The sequence below is a fragment of the Heloderma suspectum genome, chromosome 1, assembly GCF_057233095.1.
Source record: "Heloderma suspectum isolate Gila_16-S chromosome 1, 16-S_ref, whole genome shotgun sequence".
Classification (NCBI taxonomy): Eukaryota; Metazoa; Chordata; class Lepidosauria; order Squamata; family Helodermatidae; genus Heloderma; species Heloderma suspectum.
In genome coordinates this window covers 185,432,937-185,446,602 of record NC_139458.1, presented here as the reverse complement: position 1 = coordinate 185,446,602, position 13,666 = coordinate 185,432,937, and the positions used below count along the sequence as shown (strand labels likewise).

At 41.1% G+C, this 13,666-nt stretch overlaps 1 protein-coding gene across 1 annotated transcript in view; it reads left to right on the top strand.

Moving 5' to 3' along the window:
- LRP2 (LDL receptor related protein 2) overlaps positions 1-13,666 on the top strand; it is a 185,827-nt gene that overhangs the window by 76,459 nt on the left and 95,702 nt on the right. The window contains exons 21-28 of the mRNA XM_084812398.1: positions 768-1,049; positions 3,074-3,313; positions 4,356-4,475; positions 5,354-5,470; positions 7,330-7,707; positions 10,192-10,440; positions 11,801-12,012; positions 13,030-13,214. Coding sequence (XP_084668524.1) covers positions 768-1,049; positions 3,074-3,313; positions 4,356-4,475; positions 5,354-5,470; positions 7,330-7,707; positions 10,192-10,440; positions 11,801-12,012; positions 13,030-13,214 — 1,783 coding nt within the window. The remainder of the gene's footprint in view (positions 1-767; positions 1,050-3,073; positions 3,314-4,355; positions 4,476-5,353; positions 5,471-7,329; positions 7,708-10,191; positions 10,441-11,800; positions 12,013-13,029; positions 13,215-13,666) is intronic.

The following is a 13,666-nucleotide window of genomic DNA, read 5'->3' as shown; positions in this document are numbered from 1 at the left end:
AAATCCTGCCTCATGAGTGGACTTTTGCATGTGTGTTGTTGGACTTCATCCTAAGAAGGAGCATGTCCACCTTTCCTATTGCAATACTATGGACAATGGGGAAATTTGTTCCAAATGACAATGTTCAAAAATAAAGCATCAGAACCATTGGAGAAACAATTTTTATTCTATGGGACACTTAGTTCACTTCTCTCTACTTAGAGCACCCTATAATCTTCTAGCTGATGTACGTTATGGGAGTTATTTGTGAGATGATTGTGAGAGAAGACCCTTCCAGAGGATTAGAATAGATAATTTGGGGTTCATTTTAGTCCTTAAATTCAAATTCTTTACCTTCAACAGTGGAGTATATGAAAAGGTTAGTAATGAGGCTCTAATTTAACTGTTGTTAGATGATGCAAATCTTTTAGGAAGTGATCCAGCCAAATGTCAGTACTTAAGTCCTGCCAATGTCCGTGGGAGAGATTGACAGCATAATCCTAGGCATGTCTACTCAGAAGTAAGCCCCACTGAGTTCATTGGGACTTACTTCCAGGTAAGTGCACAGAGGTTTGCAGCATTAAGCGTGCACTTCTTTCTCCCATTGAAATCAGTGGAATTAAACGTATTTAACTTTGGCTGGATCGTGCCCTTAGTTTTCATCTTGCATCTTATACTGTTTACAATACTGTGTCAGCAAAGAGAGTATATTTGAATTGTTTCAATGGTCTGACAAATGTAAACGTGTGCATGTGTATTTATATATATCTTTCGTGATATTTTTGAAGGCACTAACTTCTGTAACAGAGCAACCAATCCCAATGGAGACTGTAGCCACTTCTGCTTCCCAGTACCTAATTTTCAGAGAGTTTGTGGCTGCCCCTATGGAATGAAGTTGAGTTCTAATCAGCTGACCTGTGTTGAAGATCCATCCAATGAGCCCCCAACTTTACAGTGTGGTTTGTATTCCTTTTCCTGTGGCAATGGAAGGTGTGTACCCAGGTTCTATCGCTGTGATGGTATGGATGATTGTCATGACAACAGTGATGAACAAAACTGCGGTTCCCTAAGTAAGTATTGTTTGCATGCCAGAGAATGGCATTGCTTTTATTAAAAAACACACAAACAATTGGAGTACAGATGCTTGCCTAGAAGCACTGGAATTCTTAGGCTTGTAAAAAATAACCATGTTTCATCATCTTGAATTGGGCTTTCATAGGGTCAATCCGATGTAAAGTTTTTCATCTGTGGAGAAGTTCTGGGATGATCATGGAGAGTGCACAGATACTAACAATTGTGGCAGATCCAGCTTATGAGATTAGCCTTGATCATATTGTGTAGATCATAGGTCCCCATTGCTGCACCCGTGGGGCGCCATGGTGCCCACCTAACCTCCAACAGCACCCATGAAGGTCCCCACTCCCTGCCCCCTTCAAAAATTTATTTTTAATAAAAAACTTGGAAAACGTTAGGACACCAGGTTCTCCTCCCTCTTCCTGAATCTGCTGCTGATCAGCTGTTCAGCGGGCAGGAAGAGAAGGAAAGAGTTGCTTCCTGGTCCTGCTCAATCTTCTTCAGTCCACACAGTCTTTTCCCCTTTGCATGCTCTTGCTCTCGCCCTCTGTCGCTCTGCCTTTGTCTGTCTGTCTCTCACTCCCCGCTGCCAGCCTCTAGCCTTCTCCTTCCTCTCTCTTCCTAGCCCTTAGCCTTGCTTTTTCTTCCCCCATCTCTTTATCTCGCTAGCCTCTTGCCTTGCTTCCTCTCTCCCCTTTACTGCTTTGCCTTGCTATTTCCCCATCCCTCCAAGCCCCTAGTCTCCCTGTTTCTCTCCCACACATCTCTTTTGACTAGCCAAGCCCCCATAGCAGCCATTATGAAACTAGCCTCAACCTTCATGGAGCCATTTTATGCTGGTGCCTGCAGCAGTTTCTCAAATTCCCAAATGTGCCCCAAATGGTTGGGGACCCCTGGTGTAGATTATGCATGTCAGTGAAATGCATGTTTGGCCATGGGAATCACATCAGGAGTAGGCAACCTGGTGCCCTCTAGATGTTTTGGACCACAACTCCCATAAGCTCTAGCCAGCATGGCCTGTGGAGTTGTCATCCAAAACATCTGGAGGCCACCAGGTTGCTTACCATTGTGTTACATCAAAACTGGTTTCTAGATTCATGTTGCTGTTCAGAGCTAATCATACTTTAAAAAAAGTTTTTCAGCTACATGAACCTTATAACAGTATGTGTATACTTGCAGTTGGTATGCAGAAAATACATAAATAGCTTTTAGGACCAATATTTTAAGTGCAGTATGGTTTGAGCTATGACTAAAGGGGTGAGTGGGTTTTCATAGCATCCTACTTCCATCCACAACTTTGAGAATATTTCTAAGCAAATGTTATGACAAATAAGAAAAATACCGGGGGTGGGGGTGGGGAGGGATTTGACAGTAATGAGCTTTGTGACTTGACTTTATGCTCAGAGTTTAGTTCTGTGTCTCTTGTCCTTATGGAAACTTCTCTGTGGCTTCCTATTTCAAATTTATTTTGAGCAAATTCAGGATTGTTTGTTTAAAACCTTTCTATCCTGCCTTTCCTCAGAATTCAAATATTTGAAAATATCAGACTTACAAATTTATGCACTCAGATGCATCTGTTGAACTCCCTTGCATGCAGGGGACTCACTTCATTACAAAGGGCAATTTCTTTTTTACAAAAGAGAGGCATGCATGGAGTTTCCCCTTCCATTGAACAATGGAACAGACCATTGCCTGCCTGGACAGCTCTTTGACACCTTGTAGCCTACATCCCTGCAACAAAATGTGTAGCTGAAGTCTGGAGAAAGTAGGATATGCTTTCAATCCTATTTAAGTCTTATCAGATGTAAGGACTTCGCATGTTCCCTGTAACAATATCGTTACAATAATTAGAAGTTCTTAGGCTGCAATCCTTTACATGCTTACTTGGAAGTAAGTCCCATGAAACTCAGTGGGGCTTACTTCTGAGTAGACCTGTATAGGATTGCACTGTATTTGTAACGAAGGCTGTTTTTGGTGACACCATTGTTTAAACTTCTCAACCTTTTTGTTTCTTGTTCAGACATCTCTTGTGCCGCAACAGCCTTTACCTGTAGAAACGGCCAGTGCATTCCCAGACGGTGGCTATGTGATAAGCACAATGACTGTCTTGACAATAGTGATGAACTTCACTGCCCCACACAGGGCCCTTCATCATGCCCTACAGGCTTGTTCACCTGTGATAACAACAAGTGCATTCCCAGAACCTGGCTATGTGATACAGACAATGACTGTGGTGATGGATCAGATGAAAAGAACTGCAGTAAGTATGGTAATAGCTAGAACATTGTGTTCTGTCTTCATCAGGAATTTACTTTTACTTTTCTTCCTTTTGCGGACAGGGGAATGTTCAAATCTATGTCCACCAATGGTCTGTGCTTCTTTTTTGAGGGATGTTATGAGTGGCTAAGAGCAAAGGGGAGGGGAAAGCAACAGGCAACAACATTCATTACTTATGAAAACATATGTTCAATGACAGTTGGCTAGACTGCTGTATATTCTGATATATTTCTGTTTCGTATATTTGACCTGATTGTTGGTCCATCCATTCGTTTTCTATGTGTGTTTTCTGGAAAAAAATGAAATAACCCTTTCCCCACAAAGAATTTGCTTTTCCATACCAACACTTTTGTTAAAATTACTCAGCTTATCCCTTATTTTATTTTATTTTATTTTATTTATTTATTTATATTTATTTATTGCATTTATATCCTGCCCTTTTTCCTCTTGCAAGGAACCCATGGCAGCTTACGTTCTCCTCCTCCTCTCCACTTTATTCTCACAACAACAACCCTGTGAGGTAGGTTGGGCTGAGAGTCTGGGGCTGGCCCAAAGTCACCCAGTGAGCTGCCATGGCCGAGTGGGGACTAGAACCCGGATCTCCTAGCTCCCAGTCCAACACTCTCACCACTACACCACGCTGGCTCTTATTTTCATTTACACCTAACATTTTGTATCAATGAAGGCCTTCAAGGCAGCTACTTTCGTTTCTTTGCTGCAGAACTGCTACAGAGCTTTGGCTGCAGTCATAAGCACACCGACTAGGACCGAAGTTCCACTGAATTTAGTGTCTCAAATCCAGACTAAATTACTTGCACTTAATTCCCATTGCAATCAATGGGACTTAAGTTGTAACTAACTTGTTTAATTGATTGCAGTGAGATTTTTCTTCTGAGTAAATATGCTTAAGATGGTGTTGTATGAGGTGCTTTACACTACACTACTCTGCATAATGTGCTAATACATAGTGGCAGGTTGGGGAAGAGACATTAATTTGGAGTTGGTTTTTTATATTGCCTTTATAGCTTTCACACAGACATGTGAACCTGGTCAATTCCAGTGTCCTGATCACAGGTGCATTGATCCATTTTATGTTTGTGATGGTGACAAGGATTGTGTGGACGGAGCAGATGAACATGATTGCAGTTAAGTATCAAACCACCACCACCCCTGCTTCAAAGAAATCAGCTTTGTACTGATTTTCTCAGGCCCTGCTTCCTTAGCATTATAACTGTAATCAGTATTTCTTTTAAAAACTCACACACAACTTATTTGGGTTGGGAGAAGTAGACAATAACCTGTAATTGTAATGAGGTAACATGGGTAGTGTTTGAATTACATCTAGGAGACAAGGGTTCAAATCACAGTTCAGCCACAGGCTCACTGGATAGCCTTAGGTGAAAACCTGCCTCAGTCCTCCCCTTTGTAAAATGGGAATGCTAGCAATAGAAGCCACATCTTACAAAGAGTAGTGAGAGAAGGAAAAAGTGTTAGATGTGCTGATCATACAAGATAGGATTGGAGATAGATAGATAGATAGATAGATAGATACAAATAAAAATTAAAAATACAGTACTTACCTCCTGATTGTTTAGAGCAGCCTTCTGCAACCTGGTGCCCTCCAAATGTTGTGGATTTCAACTCCCATCTGGCCCAGCCAACATGGCCAGTGGTCAGGAATCCTGGGAGTTGTAGTCCAAAGAATCTGGAGGGCACCATGTTGGGGAAGACTGCTTTAGAGACATTATTTGCGCTAGAATTATTCTCAGAATTCCTCAGTTGCTGTATGTGTGCAGGGAGAAAAGAATATGACTGGACTTGATCTTTTCACATTCAGGAAGAAGAAAAAATGATGCAATATTTCAATCATGCATTCTGTTCTCTTGGACGCTCAGATATACATACATACTTGTAATTACTTTCTACCATGTCGTTACTCTGTGGTACAACCACTAAGAAGCTGTTTAGAATCTTGCTCCTAAAAATTGAAATCTAAGATAATTATTCTTTTTTTTAATTGTAGTCTACAACTGTAGTTCTACTGAGTTTAAATGTGTGAGTGGAGACCAGTGTATCAGTAGTTATTACCAGTGTGATGGTGTCTTTGACTGCAGTGATCACTCAGATGAGGCTGGTTGTCGTAAGTATACTATAAGAACAGATAAGCCACTCTGTTGTTAGAGAAACCTGATGAATAAGGGTTGAAAAGAGCAGCTACAGGCAAGATTAGATATCTGCAATAGTTCTTCAGTGAGAATGTATGTAACATGGGTCAGAAGAGGACTTGCATCCCATGTGAATCCACATTTGAATTAGGATTTTTGTTTCGCTGGACTGATTGTACGTATAGCTTTAGAAACAACTAATACAATTCAGACATTAACATCAGTGAGAGTTTTCCCATTGGCTTAAATGAGATGTGCATTAGATTACCAGTTCAAAAAAGAAGAGGAAATGTTAACTCCATTGAAAGCAGTGGCAGCAAGAACAAATGAAATAGTATTTGAACAAATGAAAATTAATCATGATTACAAAGTGTAGAAAGGCTACAATTTCTCTTTCAAATATTGAATGACAACATTATGCATTTTAATGTGTGCAAGCATTCGTATTAAAAATAGTACATTTATTGAGCTGTAGTTATATTTGGGAAAAATTATGGTTCTCCACTGATGTAACATGGCATTTGTACTAATTTAATTGAGCAGAAATGTCATCCTATCTGTTAAGGATGGTCCTTTTGTAGTCCACTTTAATTTCTAAAGATCAGGAGCTGCTCGTGCCAGAAATGAATGTACATTAATGATATCCTCCACTGAGAGATTAGAAGCAGCTTTTCTGAGAGGGACATTGTTCTCCCCGAAGTGTGTGGTTGGGGAACTTTTGAATTTGGAAATAGGTTTGAATTCTTAGATTGGCCTAGCCTGGACATTTTTTCTAAGTTACTGGCTTCATCTTTGTTCTAATGATTCTGCCAAGTCCTCAGTTTATCTAACGTTAGTTGATCTATTTATTTCTTCCTGGAAGAATGCTGTTTTATGAAAGATCTGCTCCTTGGGCTTTTCTCCAGCATAATTACCTATGTTTTGCACACATGCAAAATATGAAATTAAGGATATTATTCTCATTATTCTCATGGCTCATTATTGCCATGTCTGCTTTCCTTTGGCTCATTTATTTTTATTTACTAAAACATTCTTATGCTGGCCTTCAAGCTTGAAGACACCAGGGTAGTATACAAGGGCATAAGAAAACTGATTATACCAAAATAAAATACAATGGTTTGTATCCAATGCTGTTTGTCCACCAGTGGAATGGAAATTGCTGGCAGAATTGGTTCCCCCTCCCTCTGTTGCCCCAACACACTCCTCAGATCTGCTCTGGAAGTTGGGTCGCCATCTAAAGTAGATTTGGGGGGTTAGGGAAGTGTGGGAGGCAGGACAGCAAGGGCACAAATCCAGTTGCACGAGCACAAATCTGCTTACATGATGTTGGATGGAACCAAATAATGCAGTAAAGCAAATTAATCAAGTAAAACAATTAAAAGCAAATTAATCAAGTAGAACAGTTAAAAAACCAGTGAAACAGTAGAGCAGTTAACAGGCCGGTCGCTTAAAGTGCTTGGGCAAATATAAATGCTTTAACGGTTGCTGTCTCCCTTACTAAGCATACTTCTTGTAACTAAGATGCATTTGTGCTTGCTTTTTGTCTTGATCCACGTTTTGTCAACGCCAGTGTTTCTTTGTCAGTAGGCAAATCCTGAAATATTTATGGTTAGAATCATTCTTCATACTGCATACTGTATATTTTCCTTTCACTTATCCTTTGTTATATACTATGGTTGTACATAATGCATAGGAGACAATACTATGTATGTAGTATGTAGCAATTAGTACATGCTAAGAAGTCCTTATTGAAGGATTAAGAAAAATATTAACTATGTTTGCTTTTCTACACGCATGTCTATAAGTGGATACTCTCTTTATGTGACTCTTTCAGCTACAAGGCCCGCTGGGATGTGCCACCAGAATGAATTCCAGTGTCAGTCAGATGGTACCTGTATCCCTGCTAACTGGGAATGTGATGGACACCCTGACTGTGTCGATGGCTCAGATGAGCATCACAGGTGCCCACCCAGGACTTGCCCTCCTTCTCTTTTCCATTGCGATAATGGGAACTGCATCTACCGTGCTTGGATCTGCGACGGTGACAACGACTGCAGGGATATGAGTGATGAGAGAGACTGTCCCACTCAGCCTTTCCGGTGTCCCAGCTGGCAGTGGCAATGTCCGGGCCACAGCGTGTGTGTAAACCTGAGTAAAGTATGTGACAATCTTGCCGATTGCCCCAATGGAGCTGATGAATCGCCCCTGTGCAGTAAGTTACCCTTTCTTTACACATGAAGGCCTGCAAACACCCGTGTGTGTTGAAGTGCTTTGAATGTTGGACAGAGCAGGGGAACCTCGGTTTGGCCTAGTCTACCTCACAGGGTCATTCTGAAGATCAGTGGGGAAAACCCTGTATGCAATCGTGAGCTCCTTGAAGGAAGAATGGCATACCATCATGAATAAATAAAGTACCAAGCACCAGACCACAATGAAGTATAATATACTATATTGTGCATGCCACTTTCATGTTGTATATTGCAGTCCTTGGAGCCAACAATTATATGGGCCCACCATATTGCAGGCCTGAAGCAACTCTACATGACTATGGCTATGCTTTCTATTCAGGGCAGTGCTTCAGTTAAGTTTAACATAGTAAATTTCAGACTTGCGTACTTATATCTTTAAATACTTGTTAAATTTACCATTTGAGATTGGACCTTAATCACTAGTTGCTTTTAATTTAAAATCAAAATTTCATTCAGTCTTTAATATTTTCTTTAATATTTCTAACTTTTACCTGATTTTTTTTTTAAATCTCAAAACTTGCAAATGGTCAGAAGGAATGTTTGTGTTGATTACTGTCAGTGTTGATTTACACTTAATCCTAACTTCTTTCTTTCTTCCCTCCCTTTTTCTAATCAATCAATGCATATTCTCAGATGAGCCACAGCCAGGTATGATACTAATTCATGTTTTGGTACCAAATTTCAAATCGCATTTGTTAACGAAGGGCTTGTTTGCAAAAATAGGGATGCCTGAGATGGTTTCAAAGAACGTTGGTCCTGGTTTGTTTTTCTGAACCAACAACAGAAGAACCCAAGAAGAGCTGTGCTGGATCAGACCAAAAGCCTGTCTAGTCCAGCATCCTGTTTCCACAGTGGCTGGCCAGATACCTATGGGAAGCTCACCAGCAGGACATAAGCAGAACAGCACCCTCCCACTCGTGTTCTCTAGTGCCCGGTATTCAGAGGCATACTGCCTCTGACAATCTTTATTGAGATGAGAAGGGAATCCTGGAGTGTTTCAGCCATATAGTTCTCCTCACTAGCTCAGCTATCTGTACCCTTTTGAGGGAATCTGAGCTCCACTCAGCTCTGCTTGCCCAGGATCTAAAGAGACCGGTATCCCTGCACAATGTGTTCCCATGTATCCACAGGAACCCAGCCAATTTTCCATTCTAGTATAGCCTCTTGTGTCATCAAATACCCAAACATTCCAAAACATTTTTGGGGTGGTGGGACGACAGGCTGCAGTTGGAAAGGGGTGCTGAATAGCCTTGGTACATGTGCAGATCACCCATTGTATCCCAGCCACAGTTAATTATCCCCAAGAGGATGCAAAAGTGAGCCAATAATCCCTTATTATGGTCCTCACTTTGCATTCACCTCAGTCGCATATTAACCTCTTGTCCTTGTTTAAAAAAAAAAAGCCCAGAGACTGAAACCCTCAGGATCTGTGTTCTTCTCTCTGTATACCTGTTTATGTAAAAAAAAAAGCCTCAAATAATCATAACTCCTAATTCTGCTATTAAGTGATCACATTTTATGTATTAAGGTGGGAGGGACTGGGGAATAAAAGTTCCTTTTGAGCAACTTGCATCCTGTGCTTAAGAGCCTAGAAAATGCAGCTTGTTACTGTTGTTAAAGAAAAAAGTAGATTTTATAGACGTCACACTTGCAGAGAAGAGTTAGAGTATATGATGGTTGAGAGCGTTTGAAAGAGGCATGTGATGAAGTAAAAAGAAAATCATTTTCTCTTCACATCTTTCCATAATATTCAGTGTCTCACTCACTGGTGGTGGTGGTGGGGAATCAGGTAGACATAGCTTAGCAGTCACATTTTCTCTGTGTTCCCAGCTGTTTCTGACAAAGGAGTAATGGAAACTATAGTGGGAGACTGAAATAATGTTTCCTTTCTTACCCTCCCTCCCAAAACAGAATGGGTTGCTATTTATCTGTTTTCTTGCTGTACCATGTATGGATCCTGAACCACAGCTGTTATTTTGAGATGTCTGTTAACTGATAAAAATTTTCAGAAACCTTTTCTACTTCTGATACCACACAGATATCCTCTTTGCAATGACAACCCACAGGAAAAGCAAACCTTCCATACCAGCCATAAGTGTAATTCCTGTCAAAGTGACTCAGAATTTACCTGTCCTAAAGTATGTTAGTTATATAATATACAGATCAGTATACAGATCAGGTAGCCTTTAATGCTAAACAAATTTGGTTGGATTCAGACTGAGTCGTGGTTAGAGTAGACCTATTTAAATCCATGGGACTTAAGTTAGTTCTAACTAAATGAAGTCTCATGGATTTCAATGGGTCTTCTGTAAGTCTGGGTCTAGCACATTGCCTATTCCTGCATTATCTGTTACTTAGCATTTGTTATGACTATGTTTTATATATTTTAGGTGAGGTGAAAGATTTTCATGCAAACGAGCTTATGAGCCTCTCCCATTTATTTACAGACCAGGAGAGCTGTTCTGATAATAATGCAGGCTGCACACATCAGTGCATTCAAGGACCCTTTGGCGCTCAGTGTTCTTGCCCATTTGGATACCAGCTTGCCAATGACTCCAAAACCTGTGAAGATATTAATGAATGTGACCCTCCAGGGTTTTGCAGTCAGCACTGCCACAATGAAAGAGGATCTTCGAGGTGTTACTGTGACGAAGATTATGTGTTAGAACCCAATGGGAAGACTTGCAAAGTAGCAGGTGAGGAATACCCAGATAACGCTGTACAGACAGGCACAACTGTCCTGGCTATTTGTAATGTAGCTACCTAGTTGCCCTCTAAGACTTGGCAAGAGATTAAATGTTAATGAAATTAAGGGCGCAATCCTATTCAGATAGGTGGCCCCTCTGAACGCGGAGGTGACCGCCTATCCAAAGCAGGGCAGGAGAAGCATGGAGGGGATTGTTCCCTTGGTGCTTTTCCTGCCCTGCATTTTCGGCTAGACAGCTAATCGTGGCTGTCTAGCTGCGGGAGGGCGGAGCGGGGGAGGAGGCTGCTGTACGATTCATTGGCTGTGTAGTACAGGCATTTCCGCCCTCCCTGCCCTGGAGCGCCCCTTTTTGGCCGCTCTGCGCTCTTCTTGCAACTGCAGAGGATGGGGCTCTTCTGTGCTGCCTCCGAGGCAGCATGAAAGTCGGGGGAGGTTGGTTCCCGGAAAACCAGATATCCTGTGGCCGTCTAGCCGCTGTCTAGCAGCCATAGGATTACTCCCCAAGTTTACTTATGTTTAAAAGTTATATTTTGGAGTAAAAACTTATTGGGTAATATAAAAATACATTTGAGCTGATGGGACTACCAGAGGTACATGTTTGTTCGCTTGCTCAGGGCTTACTATCTAAATTCACTTGTTAAAAATTAGTATACAGTCATTGTCATATGTATTTGTACAGAGGTGAAACTCCTCTGCTGACATCACTTCCTTTCCCTTCAGTGTGAATTATAGCATTTCAGGCATGTAGTGAGACCTTAAACCCTTTCTGTCCGGATGGCAAAGAATGATATTTGCCTAAGTGGAATGTGCTAGTATAACATACCTTCATTCATTCATTCAAAGCATTTTTATCCCACTCTTCAGCCAAAAAGGCTCCCAGAGTGTCTTACAAACATCAGAAATAAGACCCTCCCTGCCCGTAGCTTACAGTCTAAAATATACAACACAAATGGAAAGGGGATTGGGAGGGAAAAGGAAAAAAAAAATTAGGCACTAGATTCTGTTGCAAAGTTCAGCAGGTCATGGGGCTGGCTCTAAACATAACGAAAAGGCTGCTGCTTCCCATTCCTTTGAAGGCCCGAGCAGTGGCAGTTGGTGGCAGGAGGGAGGAAAATACTATTATACTATTTTCTTCACATTGCCTGTCACCTGTCACAAGAGTGTGTCTTGAGCAGAACATTCCCATTCATGTGTGTATAACATGGGAAGCTGCCTCCAGCCAAGTCAGACAAGGTCTCTCCTACATTAAGTAACGCCTCTGCTAATCCAGTGTAGCAATTTTATGAATGGAATTACTCCAGCAGTTGCTAGTTAAAGTTTTGTTTGTTTTTACTTGCCTGTTTTTTCAGAGTCTGGGAATCTTCTCTTGCTGGTGGCAAGCCGTAACCAAATTGTTGTTAGCAACATAACTTCTCATGCACAGCGCATTTATTCTTTGGTTCGAGATGGAAGGAACATTGTTGCTGTTGATTTTGATTCGGTGACTGATAGAATCTTTTGGTCTGATACTACACAGGACAAGATTTGGAGTGCACACGAGGATGGGACAGACAGAAAAGTAGTAAGTCTCTTGTTGGGGCAGACATCGATTGTGTGTCCCGATTGCATGGGCTGTCCTTTTCAGAGATGTGGATGTCGAGGTGGGGCCAGTGATGGCACATGATGCTGAGGGCAGGGCCAGCAGTGTGGCTCTGCTTCCTAGGGAATACATTTGGCCCCTTTCATGCATATAATGTGTGAAGGAGGCTGTATTCTCACTGTAAATAGTGTAGTTTGCATTTCTTCACTGAGTGGAATGGAGAAGTTGGACAGGGATATACGAAGTACACCGAAGTCCTTTCCCTGTAATGTCCTAATGCATGTACTGCTGAGAGATGGTACAGGAAATATTAACTCTGTTACGCACTATGGGAAACCCACTGTATAGCTTCTATGTGGCAGGCTGGATAGTTCCCTAGATTAGAATCCTTTTTAAAAGTGGTTTTGGTTGTGTTGTCCTTTTAAATAACTATTTTAAATAGCTTTTGTTTGTTTGGTTTCTCTCCCACATTTCAGTCTCCAACATCTACAAAACAGTTTACATTTTTCTTGATGTTTGAGGTTTTTGTGTGACTGTAAGTGTTCTGGCAATTTTACTATTAATATATTCGTAGATTTTGACACTGATAAAGACCGCCTGCTCAAAGTGCGTGGGGCACTATATTTCCTATGAAATAATAGATAGTAGCTGTGACTTTTGTTTTGACTTTTTGGTATCGTTGCTCCTGCAGAGCTAGCCCTCCTGCTTTTTCTGGATATATTAATATATCCATTAACATTACTCCAACTGCTGTCTAAACATGAGATGGTAAACTGCTTCCAGCTACAAGCCATTTGTTTAAATAAGTAGTTTTAAAATAGCAGACAATAGTTTCATTTCAGTGAGTTATGTATTCTCTTTGTGTACATGGATTACTCATTTTAGCTCTTTTTTGTTAATAAGATTCCCCCCACCCCTATTCTGTAGAAGAATTTTCTCTCTCTCTCAGCTGTAGAGGATGCCAAGAGCACCAATTTGTTCCTTCATTGCTTTTGGCAGGTGTTTGACAGTGGTGTCACTGTAACAGAAAGCATAGCGGTGGACTGGGTAGGCCGCAACCTTTACTGGACAGACTATGTTCTCGAAACTATCGAAGTCTCCAGACTTGATGGGAGCCACAGGACTGTGCTGATCAGTGAAAATGTAACAAACCCAAGAGGCCTAGTTTTAGATCCCAGGACTGAGTAAGGCTTTCTTTTTTTTAATGTACCTTTGCATTTGAACACAGATTATAATTGTTGACATGTATATTACTGGTGATATGTAAATAGGTAGATAGGATACTTGTCCAATGGGCCCTCCTTACAATGGGCACTATAGCAAATAATTGCTGAATAAAGGAGATTTAGTGTGCAATCTGATGCATATCTACTCAGAAATAATTACCATTGAGTTCAGTGGTGGTTTTTCCCTTTCTTAAGCTTTTTCGGGGTGTGGTGGGGGGAATTAAAAGCAGCAACAAAATGACTAGTAGGAAGGTTTAATCCTCCCTACCCAGATTGCCCCTCCCCACATTTGCACAAAAGTAAAAGAAAAGGTTATGAACACCTACATGCTACGCATTTAAAATAGTGAACTGGTTTGCACGATCAAAACAAGCCACCATGGTTTAAATAAGCCACAGTGGCTCGTTTTA